The sequence below is a fragment of the Osmia bicornis genome, chromosome 14 (genome assembly GCF_907164935.1).
Source record: "Osmia bicornis bicornis chromosome 14, iOsmBic2.1, whole genome shotgun sequence".
NCBI classification, from domain to species: Eukaryota; Metazoa; Arthropoda; class Insecta; order Hymenoptera; family Megachilidae; genus Osmia; species Osmia bicornis.
Genome location: NC_060229.1, coordinates 4,584,611 through 4,601,461, shown reverse-complemented (window position 1 = coordinate 4,601,461; position 16,851 = coordinate 4,584,611). Strand labels below are relative to the sequence as shown.

The 16,851-nt window shown below is 43.2% G+C and overlaps 1 protein-coding gene across 1 annotated transcript in view; it reads left to right on the top strand.

Annotated features, from left to right (window-relative positions):
• The window catches only part of LOC114872727 (lachesin-like), a 73,191-nt gene extending 56,766 nt beyond the window's left edge, over positions 1 to 16,425 (top strand). Inside the window, exons 4-8 of the mRNA XM_029180280.2 lie at positions 4,058 to 4,268; positions 4,806 to 4,859; positions 8,181 to 8,344; positions 8,861 to 9,017; positions 15,351 to 16,425. Of these exons, the coding sequence (XP_029036113.1) occupies positions 4,058 to 4,268; positions 4,806 to 4,859; positions 8,181 to 8,344; positions 8,861 to 9,017; positions 15,351 to 15,487 (723 nt within the window). The 3' untranslated portion in view covers positions 15,488 to 16,425. The remainder of the gene's footprint in view (positions 1 to 4,057; positions 4,269 to 4,805; positions 4,860 to 8,180; positions 8,345 to 8,860; positions 9,018 to 15,350) is intronic.
• Positions 16,426 to 16,851: the final 426 nt, after the last annotated feature.

The window sequence follows — 16,851 nt, the reverse complement described above, 5'->3', positions numbered from 1 at the left end:
ATGTCGACGTAGCAGATGAAAGCGGTTATGCTAGCTCCGTATATTGCCATCCTTTTGTCTCTCCTAGCGTCGGAAGCAACCGCCACGGTTTTTCCGTTTCTTACCCTTCCATTTTTCCATCTCTGTTCGTGGCGCAACCTCAAAGCCAGTTCTATTTCGGTGCCATCCGACTCGTATCCTCTAGTAAACTGGCATACGACCAAATGCCGTGATACACCGGCCTTGCCATACCGTTCATTCTTCTCACCCCTAACGTTATGACCTCTCACCCTCCCTCTCTCTCTTTCGCCGCGCTTCACCCTTCTTCCCTTCGTAACATCGTGGACCATTACGCTCGACCGTGTGCTGCTTACGTTATTATTGTATAAATCAGCCGCACGCGGCGCTGAATTTTCTTCTCGTTACGTCCGACGCCGATTTCGTGCAGGCCTGCGCGGCCGGCATCGATCCCTTCGACGGTGAACCGAGGAATTCACCTGCCACCGACCCGCCGAGGCGGGGGTGGAGGAATCGAGGAAGGCAGTTTGTAATGTGGCCAGGATCGTAGTATTATTTCTGCGACGGTTGTTCGTTGAATAATGGCCGAACACAGGTGCAACCTGAATGCTTCACCTTTTTGGAATAACGTTTCGACGTTTAGCCTGCGATTACAGAAGAACGATTCTCTGATGAATACGTCGAATACTTGAGTAAAGGGTTGAAATTATAAAATTGAACCGTTTAATGAAGTCTAAGAAAATCTCTTGTTACCTCTTGGATCCTATTAAAATCGCGACAATCTACGGAAGCCGATATCGAACCGAACGGACAATAACGTCGAAACGGCCCGCAATAACGGCACCGTAGAAAGAAACTGTGAACAAAAAAGGAACGGCACAGTATCGAAGGTATTACGGTTGCCCGGCGTCGATTTAATTACCGATTAATCCGGACTTCTTTTGTTTCTCGCTGAATAATGCGCACGCTTCCTCCCTCCTCGTGCTCGTATCGCGACGGTTGTTTTAATAACGACGATAAATCTACGGGTCTGGTTGAATGTAACCGAGACACCGGGCTGGTATCTCTTTTTTGTCACCGCTTTGGATTATTGCGTTCTCCTCATTCGCGACGAAACGTCCGCGGTACCAGTTTCGATTCCCGTCGGCTGGGTATTACGACATTATTAAAAATCGCGGTCTAGGGGGCGCGGAACGATCGCAATTTAGATTCCTCCGTCCCTATCGTTCGCGGCCCTGTTACGAACAAATCACACTGACCGATCGTTTATTCTCTCGCTTTCTCGCCGTCTATCTGCTCGCTCGCGAAACGACCAATGGGGGAAAATAGTAACTGGATGCAGATCGGAAATGACTGCAGTCCGATAACCGGATATCTAATATCCCACCGTTTGGCCCGTCGAACGTTGAAAAATACGAGGATCGGATAAAGCACCGTGTCCACCGACCATATTCGACCGACTGCAAACTCGGACCATTAGGGGTGCGCGAGGACCAGGGAATGTCCGGTCCGGGCGGGTCGGGAATTTTTCTTGGGGTCAGGTCGCGGGTTCACGGAAGTATCTCCTGATATAAGAATCCTGAAATTCTTGAAATTTTACGAATTTGAATGATGTTTCAGAATGAAGTTAAATAAGGGTGGTTTATGGAGAACAAATCTCCAACTAACTGATGCTTAACTGATGCTAATTGTTCAAAAGATATTAATAATTAAAGTTAGTTACTACTTACATTGAGAAGTATGACAAACTCACACATACAACTCGCAATCTAGGGATCCACGGTTCAAATCCTTAGTTCCCAAGTTTTGACAAAAGAGACAAATTATCATTAAAAAAAAGAAAAATGTTGGGAACCAAGGATTTGAACCGTGGATCTCTACATTGCGAGTTGTACGTGTGAGTTTGTCATACTTCAGAATGTAAGGAGTAACTAACTGTAATTGTTAATATCTTTTAAACAATTACAAGCTGGCAAAGTTTCATTAATAAGTGAGTGTAACACTTGGGTAGTTCCCCTTGTCAGTATTTATAAATCCTTTCAACTAATTAGTATTCGAAATCTCTGGAATCCCGATATTCTTGCAAGATACTCTTAAGAATTCGACCCCACCCACCCCATTCTCGCGCCTCCGATCCACCCTTTTATCCGTGTTTCCTCGGCCTCGACCCTCAAGACCGCGTGGCAAATATTAATCGTAAGCAGGAAAGGTTGGCTCACCTTTTTTTTTTTGTCGAGTTTACTCGGTGTTATGCGTGTCCTCGACACGAAAGGGTCGCGCAAACTTTTCCTCGTAACAAGACGAACGAGGGCGCAAAAGGGAATGGAAAATCAGAGGGAATTACATAGCGAGAGGGTAGCTTGTAGCGGATGCTTTTTTTTCCCTCGTTCCTATCCTTTCGAAACGTCACATTTACGCGTACAGTCGAAACGTTTTCATTTGCCGATTAGCTTTTTACCCAAACAGTCGTTGATTGAAATGTCCACTGTCGCCGGAGGGTAGGCGGAAAAAACGATGATTCGATCCCGTCCGGACCTCGGATCGAGCGGTTGCGATGTTTGTCAATGTTAATATACGAGCTGACGCGTTTCTGGAATTTTAGTGAACATCTGACAAAATATTATTTCTTTTTAAAATCTGGACAATGAATATCCTGATCCAAGATAAACTGCAGAAGGTATTAAGGATTGAATTCCTCGTCGGGAAGGCGCGTTCGCAAGAAGAAAACTCATAAGAATTGATGAACCGAGCTACCGGGATCCAGGAAATAGTTCGCTAGTCGAGAAACTCGTGAATTTAACTGAGTAATCAGTAAACTCCCATTACCCGGCCCCTTCTCGTCACTGGCCAGAGGACCAGCGGGGGTGGTGGTGGAGGTATGGGATTAATTATTTAGCCCGGAGCAATAAGATATGTCAAAGGTTCCTCCTAGATACGGAACAAAGAGCCGCTGGTCGGAGTTCGTTTTATTAATGGAGCTTGCCAGTGACGTAAGAAAATCGCGATTTTATTTTCCCGCTGCTAGAAAGAATAATCGCATCCGTATATTAAAGCACCGGGAGATGCCGTTTAAATTACTCGGATGAAATTGTTGCTACGATAAAAATAGTTTCCCCTTCCGTTGATGCCTAATAAAATTATACCAGCATAAATACCTGTTTCTCGTTTTGCTTGAAAACCCGTGACGCTTCAACGCGCGCGAGAAACATTTTCCAATTTATTCTCGTTGCGTTTTCTTTTTATTCCGTCATGCACATTTTCAGGCGTTGCTCCATTAAATTTCACCTTTATCTCGCGTTCCGTCTCGCTCGCCATCCTCGGGATTCCAGCTTTCTTTCAACACTCTATCCTTTATGATAGGATAACGACGTCGTAACGCGTTACCCTGTTATGTATTACATTAGCTTGTAACATCGGCGCGAGGTAATTCGGTGGGGAAGAAAATAAGTCGTAACGGAGCGTCGATGCACGAGGGGCAAGTGCGAATTCCCGTGGTTCGTGTTTTAGAGGGTAGACCAGGTTTGCAGACTGACGAATGCTCATCATCAGCGGGAAACTTTTATGCGACACGGTTCGAACAGTCTCGTTTGTCGAACGATCGATCCATTCGCCTTTCCATGCCCCTGGAACAACGAATGGATCGAAGGTAACAGCTTGAAGGTAAGCTCGAAGTGGAAAGCCTTCTGAAAGAGACAGTGCAGCAACAATGGTACATTTGAATAGAAAAGAAAAATTCAAAGCTGTAGATAACTCTGCAGCTACAATGTGGCTTCGTTTCAATGTGAATAGAAAATTGTGGCAATACTGGGCACAATACATTGCATATCGAGCGAAGGAGAGTGCTTCCTTCCTGTGTTGAAAATTTTAAATTTCAAATTTTTTTGAAAAATCTAATTATTTCACTGTACAAGTGTTACCTTTGTTTTCCGAGCGAAGTTCCTCCCAGGGGGGGAGACAATTTTAATTTGAAGCATAAATTAATTACGTAATGTCCGTTGTTCCTCGGTGACAGGATAACTTCGTCAGGATGTAATTTCAACGTGACCCTGGCTGGTTTCAGGTGTCCTGGATGAGGAGCAAGGACCTCCACATTCTCACGTCAGGAACTACTCTGTTCAGCTCGGATGCGAGGTTCGGGCCTCAGCACACACCAGGAAGCGATGCTTGGACACTCAGGCTGGACAACGCCCGGAAGACGGACTCCGGCAAGTATGAATGTCAGGTGAACGCCGAGCCGAAAATGATGTATGTTGTTCAGCTGTCCGTGCGAGGTAATTACAATCTCCCCTACACCACCTTATTCAACCCATTTCCCTTCGTGGTCCTTAGATGGAGATTTCCGTCATTTTTTATCAACACAAATTTTATCATTCTTTTTAACTGGACGTGTTAAAATTAATTATTCTTTAATCAAATGTTAATTTTATGCGGAAATTTTACTTCATTGTAATTTAATATATATTCTGATTGTAATTGACATGGAAGAAATTAAAGTCAAAATTTCAATTTAATTATTCCGCAAATAATAACTCTGTTTTTCACTTTTAAAGGGTAAGTTAAGTCACGCGTTTAACTCGCAATTATAGAGGCGAAAGGTTTTACAATCAACCCGGTGTACGATGCGTTTAAAACATGAAACGAGAGAAAGAGCGCCAGTTTAATTTCCTGCATTAACTTTACATCGAGAATAATAAATTTGAAATTAATTACTTCGCGTAGAATTTTCAACGAGTAATTATACTCGGATGATAATTAAAAATATTCTGTGAATTTAAAAATTAATTTTTCAAAAGTTCTTCTCTTTTTAGATCCTGATAAGCCAGAAGGTTACGACGAACCCCATTCCCAACAGACACGAATAAGTAAGTATATCATAAGAATAATTTCTGTAATCGTTTCGTTCAGAAAAATTCGACGAATTAAATTGAAATTCATAGTTCACAAAACAATTTCACGGTCTAAGGTAAATAACCGCACGATTTCATATTTTCATACACGTCGGGGGTGATTAAAAAATGTTTTCAATCAAAATCTGCCGATAGATTTTCGTCCACGCATCCAGTTTTATTGCACTCCATTTTTTTTTCTTCTCTCTTTTTTCGATTCACATTGACAGCGTACAGATATACGTCAGCAATGCAATCAAAACTTCATCGAAAGTTTTTCCGTGCCCGTTACTCGTAAAAATTAATCCCGTCTTTCCCGCAGCTAAATCCCCCCATCTATTTTTCCCGTTCCCTGCCCACGGTTGCCCGATGATCATAATGAAATCCATACCGAGGATATTAATGCACGATCGAAACTTCCTTCGTATACAAATTTGTAAATTACCACGTTCGATTCATTTTTCTAGCGGATTTAGAAAATATAATTTTCCACCTCGCTTATCCGTGATCTTTATTTCATTCTTCGCGACGATAACCGAGATGAACACTTTTATATCATCTTTAAAGAAGATTTCAACCTCCTTATAAATACAATTCTTCCGCCATGCTTTTATTTCATCAAGGAAGTAATACGTTCGACTTTGGATTCATGACATTCAAATTGCATTCGCGATTTTACGGTCGAAGATGAAGTTCTCAAGTTTTCTTAGATTGACTGATTACTTAGCAAGAGTCGGCTGGAACCGTTAATAATTTCTTTGTTATTCGACCTTTCGTCGATTTCTAAATAAAAAAGTTATAAAATTTTATCGACACGACGGCTGAAGATTATTTTCAATGTTTCTATATTTAACTATTTCATCGCGGTTCTTAACGTCTCGATGACCGATAAAGATATAAATTTTTAAATAGACAGACGTTTCATAAATTTTCGTATATCGGTCAGCGATTTCCAGACACACGAGATATTAATGGAGCTCGGGGTGTATCTTCTCGATGCTAACGGACGTCGTGACACCTTTATACACCGTCGACCCCGTTAAAAAATCATCAGACAGTCTCTTTTTTTTATTACTTCCCTTCTGGACCCAGTCGACATCAATCACTTAAGGATAAGCGCGCTTCTTTGCCAGCTTTGACGCTCGGGATCTGTCGTCGATTCTTCTTGCAGCGTCCTGCTAGACGCTTCATAATTCTTTCCAACTTCCGTCATTTCATCGTCCGAGATGCGAGATTTCTAGATCTTTTCTTTATTGCTTCAAGCCTCTGCTCCAACTTTTTCTCCTCAAAATTACTATCGATCCCGAGTCGATGGCTAGATTCAAGGAGCGGCGCGAAAACAAGCGTCGAGGGAGCTGCCTTAAATTAAAATACCCCGGGAAAGCGAGCCAGCATCCATGGAAATTTTGATCGAGCAGAGAAAAAAAATGAAGGAAATTAATCAGAAGATCCACCGAAAATGATATAATTATCTAGAAGTCTATTATTAAAGAAAATTTCTTTCAAGGATAACCAGTTTCCTCGCTTTCCTGGCGGATAATCACCGGCAACAACTTACGGTCACGGTGCCGAGAAACAAGCAGATGCCCATAAGAGTCGCCATCGAAGTTCCCGAGGAACGGGAACAGGAAGAAAGGCAAGAACGCCAAAGGGAGATCAGGCTGCCTCAGCGTGTACAGTAATAACGGCATAACGTAATATTTCGCCGAGGAGAAATGCAGTTCCCCGAGGATTAATCCGAGTCTAATAGGATTATCCTTAATCCCGGTAGTCCTGGAAAACCTCCTCCGGTACAGGGAGCTCTTTTTCCTCGTCACCTAGCCTGGCCGTAACCCATGCGCGTTCAACGATTCCGTGAAGAGAAGCTGGCCATTAAATAAGATCTCGAACACCATGGAATAATGTATCCCTTGTCCCTTGCATTATAATACTCCGTGGCCAGTACACCGGTGGCATTGTTTTACCCGTTAGCTCGTAATAAATTATTAGGACACGTACGTTGTCACGAACTCGAGACTCTCTCGTTTGTTCATACTTCAAACTGCAATTTCCGGGTAGAGGATCTTGCTGGTTAGAGCAAGCAAGGCGACAACTGGAAGACCCTTACTTTCTTCTTTCATCTATTCCATCCCCTTTCCTCCTCTGTCTCTGCTTAATACGCAGAGAACGGAGAAGTAGGTCGCGTTTTAATATAGCGACGAGACTTAAGGCTCTGCCACGGTAAGTGAATCGTAATTGTGATCTCTTTGGGGCGTCGTACTCTCTTCCAACGTTCAAAGAGATTTTCAGCCAGCCCATGATTTCACGTCGGACACGATTTAACCCCCTGTAACACCCGACCATTCCATATTTGCGAAATAAAGCGATGAAATACGATGGAGAAGATTTTCACATTTATTTCCTCTTTTTGTTGGAAAATATTCATATGGAATTGATAGGGAATTTCAAGGATTAATAGGGGTGTTTGTGATCAATTCTTCAGGCTGTTACGTGGTTCGATTTTGAGGGGGGAATTGGAGCGAGTTAAGTGGGTCTGAGAGGAGAAACGCGTCGTTTCACGGTGGCACTCATATTAAACGAGTACTTGGGCCGACTCTCTAAATTAAAATGTACAAACTTGACAGCCCCGCGTGGAAACCCTGTTACCCGCTTTCCTTTTCACCGTGAAATCCTTTTCCTTGTGTCGTGAGCTACATTCCTCCGGGGAAAGCTAACGTTCGCATTAATTAAAATTATTGCGTATCAAAATTATTTCCACTTTCCCTCTTCGCAGGATATTAAAAGGTCGATAATAGATTATGTCGACACATCGTGCTGCTCTGATGCTGTCAATTAAAAAGTTACCAAGAGTTCCAAGGAACGGTCGATTCTTTCTCAGCTTCTTTAACTCCTCCTGACGATACTTTTCCTGGCAGGTGTTAATTAATTCCCCTGAAGGGTTGTTTTAATAAACAAAAGGTGAAGAATTAAAGCTGTCCGTTCAACGAAGTCCCTTTTGTTAGGGAAAATCAGGAAGTTTGCTTTTCCTTGATCAGCTCGTCATGGATCATCATTTTTAATGAACTTAGAATATTTCATTTAGGTAAGTTCCGTTCGCGAGGAGTAAAATGAACCACCTGAAGCTTTTCACTTAATTCCTCTCGTATCGTACCGTAGAAACGCAGTAGTAAACTACCAGGTACCGCCATAATAAACTTGACAAACGCCATACCTTGGTAAACTACTCAGTTTAAACCTGCTAATCTTGATGACACGACGTCGCTCGCCATATGATATTTGTCTGTACATGGCTTGCAGGTTACGAAAGCACCGCTCCGGTGGCGGCCATAATGGGTCCTCGGGAGCAGAGGGTGCCATCAGGGTCGACGATCACCTTGAGGTGCGTCATATTGTCCCCGTATCAGACCCGACCCATCAGGGGCGTACAATGGCTCCGGGACAACAAACTACTAACATTCCAGGTAATGTACCTCCTCCGATCCCCTTTCTTAATATATTTCTATTTTATCAAACATCCATCGTCTTCAATTTCAATTTTAACAACACGTTTCTGTATACACAATCATCTCGTTGTAGATTGCACCACTCGTCACAGGATACTCCTCGTAAAAGGAAAGTTTTATTTCGGTAACATTTCCATGAAATTACAGAGTATTTGTAACACGTTGGTGAAGTAATTACAGGGAACGTTTAAATCGTTTTATAGCTGCATGAAAAATGTCCCAGCGTTGATCGAGGCCGCGATAAGAGGAACAACTGAAAATTTATTCCCAGAAGCTTTTTGCAATTCATCCGGTCGAATTTATTACGAGAACCATGAATATCGTAGCGGTGAATAACGTGTACTTTCGAAGGTGAATCGTATATTAAATCGCAAATACTCTGACCAGCGTTTCGCGAAGAATCGAGGGGAGGAAAACCTCCAGAAAACTGTTCATTGCATTTCGTGTTGCATTTGCAAGTTGCATTGTTCACAGGCAGCACGAGGCGGAATAAACGTGGAAACCGAAAGAGGCGCGGCAAGTACGGTCTCCGAATTGACATTGGCGACGGTCACGCCGAACGACGTCGGAAAATATTCGTGCAGACCGACGGAGGGACGGACGGACACTGTAATGCTGATCGTCGAACCAGGTTAGCGTTGAAGTTCCTCTTGAAAATCTGTCATTTTTAAACCTTTCCACGGCAAACCTCAATCTTCTTTCCCAACTGTGCGTTTTGATGATAAATTAAATAAATTAGATGGCACATAAGACGGCAATCTCTCTGAGTAATCCACCATTCGCTCATCAGCCTCGCCAAATAACACCAATTCCACTCGACGGTCATAGTATATAAATAAAGAAAGGAGCGGCCGCTTAATGGCGGGACATTTGTTGCAAATTGCCGTCATAAAATCTAACCCTAAATCGTGGTAGTACCGCGATCAAAACCTCTCTACAAGAACGTTTCCCGACGAGGCTGATCGTCCGGGAACATTACGAGCCCTCCAGGGCATTCGTATTCGATTGGTCGTAACGTTTTCGTGCACGCCACGAAACGGGACGGGGGATGAGAAAAAGGGAAACAACGAGAAAACACAGGGCTAAGGTATAGCCGCGATCTAAACTCGTGCCTTAGGATTACTCGAAACACTTTAAAGTTTTAAGGAGCCGGCGGTATTTCACTGAGCAACTATTTGTCTAGCTCAGCCTCTTGGTTCGCCGCGGACCATCGTTCGGGACGTCGTCGTCGCGAGAAAGAGGGCGAATCCTGGGGAAAAGGGGCGTGCATCGCGTCCGCGTGAGAAATAGAGAAGGGTAGCTTGCCGGGGGGATGATAAAGCTGGGTAACCGGGTGCGAGAAGGACGGGTTAGAGGGGTTGGAGGATCAGTGAAAACGGAGGAGGAAGGTGGAGAACCGTAAGCACGCTTGCATGCGGAATTCACAGGCAGTAGTCTCTATTATCGTGAATTTTCCTTCGGAAGTTATTGCGAGGAAACGGTGGCCCGCTCGACGTCGCATTTTTCCTAGCCGACCGACGCGACGCCCAACGACGCCGCTACCTTGTACGCGTATACATACGTAGCCGCTAGGCTATTCCTTTTCTCTTGTCCCGTGTACGGGCGGCGAAACGCCTCGTAAATCACAACTTCGCCGACTCGTTTCGTAGTTTCACAGATTGCGAATTTACGCGGTTTATAGGCGACTCGCGACCGACTGTCTTTCCATCCTACATTTACGACCCTTATTCTTTTTCGTCTTATGACAGGAAGAGGCAGAGTATCAAATTTGCGAGTGAAATAGTCGTCGCGAAAGCTATCAATTATTCAACCCTGATCCGATCATCCCAAGTTCATACAATGCGTTCAGCTGCACGCGTTTCGTGTTTACAATTTATCCGGCGGTAGGATTTGGTGGTAGTGTTTCATCGAGACGCGCAATTTCCGTGGCGCTTATAGCGATATTTATGGGGAGGCATTTACATTCCGCGTGTGCTCGTAAAAATCATCCCGACGTCGAAACACCGTGACGGTCGCGTTTAATTCCGGTCGAACGGTAATTCTTTCGGAAACCTACTCGATCTGCCGTATAAACTTGCGTAAATTTGCAATTTGGAAAACCGTGCGGCGAATTGCCGAAACGCTGATTTATCAGGGCTATCGATATCTCTTTGGAACATCGAGAGGCGCGAAACGTTGCGCCAACGATATAACGCATGATAGTTGTCGTTTAAAAGAATTAAAGCCATGTATTAAAATTATAGACTGCTCGTTCGTTTCCATGAAAATTACCTAATTTTGTTTTGTTTCCATTCGCTGTCTTAGTTTTCCCTGAATTTCATTAATCGATCGGTCGATCAAAATCGGCGCCCGGTGATTAATTAATCGCGGATGGTTGCGAAAGGCGCGGAGAAAAATGGCTTTCCGCGAGCCTTTTGATGAGCGAACCGTGCCTCGTTAATTTTTCACGCGATTCGTTGACAATTTTACCAATTCCAGTTTTTCGCCGGATATCCGTCGAAGAATCGAAAGATATCGGTGCCATTATCTTCCATCGATACAGGACCGGCAAGAAACGTCATTTGGCTGATTCGTCGAACGCAGCGAGGTGGTTTAATGACTTTTCAGGAAGCTGGCAAAAAGCGGTCGAGTACAGTGCCAGTCCAGGGTGCAAAGTCGAACTTTTTGCAGGTCGCTTGCTGGTTTACTGTCTCAGCTAATTCGTATGCGATCGTAAATAACGTCGCGCATATATCAAAACTTACAGCGACTTCCTCAACCCCCCAGCTACCACCAATCGTCGCCGCCGTTTCCACGTCGCAACAATCCTGTCTTGTCCCACACCACCAGCCGACTTCCGTCTTTCGTTCCGCGCCACCTCGCGTTCTACTCTACTCCCGGAGTTTCTTCCTTTCCCTCGTTCGTCGAACTCCCATCATCCCTCTTTGTCCCATTTGCTTCCCTTACTTCCATCCAAAAGTCAGTCGCCTAACCCAGACGACACTCCACGCCGATGACAGTAGCTGCCAGAAGCACTTCCAGCGGCCAGATTAAAGATACAATCCCGCGATTCTATTAATTAAGAAAGTTAATTACGCTTGGAATTCAATTTTCCTAATTGCACATCACCGTGAGTTCTCTCCCGGATCTCGTCTCGAGACTTTATCCCGGATATCTTCGTGGCTCCGTCTCGAAGTCCACTCCAGTGCTCGTTCAACGTTTCCTTCCCTATCTTTTCACCTCTGTACACTTTCAATCTATATTCCTTCTAATTTCTAATATCTTCGCTCGAACATCTTCGATCTCCCGGGAATTTGTTTTCCGGAATAAACGCGAGTGTACTTTTTGAAGTTGTTCGAAAGGTAGGATGAGATTTTAATATTTGGCTCGTATTCAGCACGCGCTATCAAGGGTGAAGTGGAGGGTTTAGCGCTGTTGTGTTCGGATTATGAGTTTAACAGTTTGCCGGGGGAAAAATTTGGCTAACGACTCGGCTGCGAAAGCCGTGGTCCCTAATAACGCGGAAACTCCGGTTTAAAACGGTGCTCCGGCTTTTACGGTATCCCCTGTGCGAAAGGATATTTTTCTTATCTCAGCTCGGGATTCATGGCTCTTTCTACACTTTCAGAATTTAACGATTAGAAAATGATGACATAAAATTTTCGAACCTCTAATCGGTGTATCGTAAACCGACGGAGCTTCATCGCTGACCTTAATAAGATTGTTCGTCGAGGATAGTTTAAGGCCAATGTTGGCGAGCTTTGCGAATTGGCCTTAGGAACATCAGCGATCTAGCGTTAGTGGGTCAGTGGTAGTGTAATGGCTGGTATAAATTAGCCGTAAGTGCCTCGCTAAGCTAGCCTGGTAAGCTTACCAAAGAACTGTAGATCACCTTCTCCTCTTATCAGAAACTACGAATTAAATATGCATGTAACAAGAACACCAGAGCTCTCTTCTGAATTTTGAAAAAAAAGATCGATGTTACTCGAGTAATCGTTAGACCTTTTTCAAATATCAAATACTGGAGGACTCGACGGAGGGTTGAAGTTTTAGTCGAGCGGGTCGATTCGTTAATGCGATAGGTTCCCTGTTGTCGCGCAGAGAGAAGTTCGCGTTACTACTTTGAATCGCGAATGATCTACAAGCTCGAAAAGTTGCGCAAGTGGCACTCCGGGTTCGTCTAGTTTTCCTAAAGGAACTCTTGGAAATTGTCCCGTATCCTACGCGTTCCTGAAGAACGATCCCTCTTCGAGAGCAGCTCGAGTTTCGAAATGCTTTGGGAGTCATTAGGGCGATCGATATTCGAACTTCCGCGAATACTTTCCCCGGCAAACATGTATCCACCCTGAAACATTTCCCTTATCAATGGGAAACTCTTGTTTCTCTCGTCGAGCGAAATCAAGAAAAAGCTAACATTTTCTTAGATTCTGTCTGGAGAACTCTCCGGTATAAAACGTGCAGTCACGATCACTGCGATCGGAAAGTTTCGTTTGTACTAACTGTAAGAGGAATTTTGTAATAACACCAAAGGGAAGAATAAAAAGAAATCATTCGATGACTTCAATTTCCAGCTTGAAATTTAATAATACAGCGGAGAGGCGAGTTTAAAAGGTGAGGAACTGGGATTAAGAGAGAAAGAGATGGCAAGAGATGAAATTCGGTGCCATGAAAACGGTAGCTCGGGGAGTCGTTAGGTATTAAACTCCACACGAACTGCAGCCTCGTGTCGCCGGCTCTATATATACATACATGTTTAAAAATCTTGAAGATGCTCATGAAACTCCGCCTCGACGTGGCGACATATTGGTGCGTTGGGAATTTGTCTGGGAGAAAATAACCGTTAAAACTTATCACAAATGTGTCTAGACCTTCTACTTCCGGAGACAGGTGAAATTTAGAGGAAGAATTTCACTGGAAACATATTAAAACTTTTTTCAGAAAAAAAGTTGCACAGAAAATTCGGGAAAATTTAATTTTCATTCTAATTATTTTGATTTTTCTCTTCGAATTTCCAATTTCCAGGTATCAAATATTCAAATACCATCCAGGATGGTAATCGATTAATGTCAAGCAACGTTGACCGAAAATCCATCGATACCATGCCACTCTAATTAAACGCTCAATTGACCATGCCCTATCATGGCAGCCAATTAACTATCCTTGATACCCATCCTGGACAAAGGATCGCACGGTGATGTTCGAAATCCGTCGTGATCTTCTGGCCAGCGGGTGCCAAATAGAAGCTGACTTCCTCGGATACCGAGGAAATTGCGGCAACCGCAAGCGATAAGCTTCGATACTTTGGTCAACCGTGAAGCGAATATACCGTTGACGAAGATTTACGTCGTCGCATCCACGACTGACTCCATAATTCTTACATTTAATTACACGCCGGTATCGATCGGGTCTAATTGAACGACGATGCTCGATAAATTTTCGACTCAACTTCTCGAAGTAACAGGGCGGAAAAGTTGAACGGTTAATCGGTCGGGAATTATGAAAGGCGTAATCACCGTTCGGAAGTTGAACATTTTCTAGCTAACCGAGGGTAAATCTGTGCCTAACGACGGATAAAAGAGGCTACGAAGAAATTTACTAGTTTCTAATGTACGTAAACCGATGCACGCCCGTTTCTCACGCGCGAAGTGCTCGTATTTCTGTCATTAAGGTTCCGTGGTTCCGTGTAATCGGTAGAAGGGGATCGTTAAGGGGAGTAGTTTCGGAAAATAAAGTAGCTGTTAACGGGTCTTCCGAAAAATCAAGGTTTCTCCCTTACCTTACCGATCGTAAAGCGCAGTTAAGACGAAAACTAGCCACCATTCTGTGCCTCTGTTAGCCAATAGTTGCGCCTCGAGTTTGCCCGCTCTTCTCGGTATCGAACAACAGATTTCTCTTCATGAACGTGAAAACTCTGAAAATTAATCCAACTTTGAAAAACCTTTGTATCCGCGGGGGAAAAAAAAACTTGCTCCCATCGGAGCTTTCAATTAATTCTTCTCTCGAAAGGGAACTAAAAGCAGAGCTTGTAACTTCAAACGAAACCAGACCCCGAATAAACACCGATTCACGTGAAAATCGCCAGAATGAATTTCCTTTGAATTTCGTAGCTTCGCCTTTGTTCCACGATAGAGAAGAATTTCAATGTTACACGGAGCAATTATTTCGATGAAAATTCAATAGCGATGTTAAAAGGTGGTAGGACATTTTACGAGAGATTTTGGCAAATTGAAAGGATTTCTTGTAAACATGACCCGAAGTACTTACACGTGTAGGTCGCCATCTGCTTAGCGTCACGTTCTTTACATTTGCGTGGGACGTGTAACATCTTCACCGCGTATCGCGGGGGAACAAAGCTTGAAGCACTTTGAATTCACCGGAAGCGCGTCCTCTCGCTGGAAATTCAATATTTCTGTAGAGAAGTCGTTCGTTTCTCTTTTTACAACAGCGCTTCGCGTGCCTTTATTGCGAACAAAAATGCAGTATATTGGAATTCGGCTGTTCGGTTAATTGAATTTCAACGAATTCAATCTCCTTTTCACCTGTTCCAATCTGGTTCATTGGAAGCTGCGCCTATTGTGGATTATAAAATAATGGAATGAAAAAGTATTGTTAATCGCTTTGATTGTGATTTCGAGATATAAGTTACCTCTGAACGACAGTCACTTATTACTCGAGCGATTATTTGTTATTTCACGGTGGAAGGGAAGAGACGGGGGGGTCTGGGTCTGACCACGTTAAAAACCGTGGTAATTAATGAAGACCTTAGCCCATTCGGAGGCGGGCAACGCAGGAAAACCAATAATCCAATGGTCTCACCGTGAGACATTGATTTACGAGTCGCTGGTTTCATTACTCTTTCTCCCGTTTCTTTCTTTCGCACGGGAATCGCAACGCTCGCCGGTGCGGCATAATCATAAATCGACGATTGTCCCAGCGAAACACGGCAAACCGTGAAACTGAGAGGGCAGTTTTATTTCTGTTGCAGGAGAACGCACGGAAGCCATGCAACGTGACGCCGGATACGTCTCATCCGGATGTAACGTCAGGCACTGGGCCGGACTTCTACTTCCGTTCTCGTGGTTTCTAATACTCGCGCGAAACAGCCAAACTTTCCTGCAATAGCACGGACCAACCCGACAGTATTTCACGCTTGCCTCTTCTGCCCTGATGCCCTCGTTCCGCTTCGGGGAAAGTACCTACAACCGTTGACCAACGACCAGTAGAATGTAAGCTAGAAATATAGTAGGAATTATCGGTAAGAGGATGATCGACCACCATGGTGTTGCCATTTGAATTTTAAATCCAGAAAAATCTTCCCAACACGAATTTTCATCTCCTTTTTCTGTCGAAAATCAGAGGGATAAAAATTATTAATTCGAATGGTCGTGAATTTAAATGAATAATTATTCATATATTCTTTTTCCAGGGAAAAAGATATTATGAAAGTGTATAGTATAATTTTATGGAACACCTCGTATTTAAGAATAATGGAAGACAGCCTCGTTAATTTATTAAATTTCTACCGATAGCTACTGAAAAAAAAATGGCTAATCCCGAGGCAATTCATCGGAAAAGCGAGCTGTCTGTTAAATTTATTTTTTACCTAAATAATTCAGTAAGCGAGCCGCAATGCTGCACTTGATCTCAATGCGTTGAAACGTCTTTTTCGCTTCGCCCTAGCTTTTTTGAGCGTAGCTCTTGAAGTCAATGGGATTAAAGTGGCCGAGTAACGTCAAAGGATGTGAAAGTAATTTGATATCCTGTATCTTAGCTCGGTGGATGCTTCTCTGACGCTGAGAAACGATATTAATCCAAATTTTTAATTCATAATTTTACTCGTCAGCCTTGATGAAACGTTCGCGTCGTCGATCCTGTCGCAAGATTGTACATAATTAACGTAGAATTTGCAATTAACCTCCTTGAATCTAGAAATTAGTATTTATAAATGAAACTCCTAGCACAATCTGAAACGATATAAACCATAGAAAAAATGATAAATAAATTCATAATTTTAACACAATTCGTTCATTTTCTATTATTTTCTATGATTTTTATTTTTATCAGGAGAAACTTATTACTATTTAAATATTTATTCATAAGATAATTTAAGAATTCCTAAGCGCACCACGAATTTATCTTTCGACTATTATTTAAACACACCTTGTATTGTAAGTTTCTAAATAAAACCACTTGAAAGCACATAAACCCGAAAGTTTCATTTTAATGGCACCGTTGAATCGTGCCAGCAAATCGCGAGTTTTATACCATGAATCGAAATCAATTCAAAAATGAAGAAGATACCGAAGAATCTCTCTCTGTGAAATGAAATTCTGAAAATCAGAAAGCTCGTGACCCCAAAACGTCGACTCGGTCAGGTCGAGTCTGTGCGCAATTCAAAGCTTGAAAAATCGTTTCACGGTTCCGCGGATTTTCAACATCCTCGAACACTTTGATGCGTTATGAATCACAAATAAGCCCAGATGGCC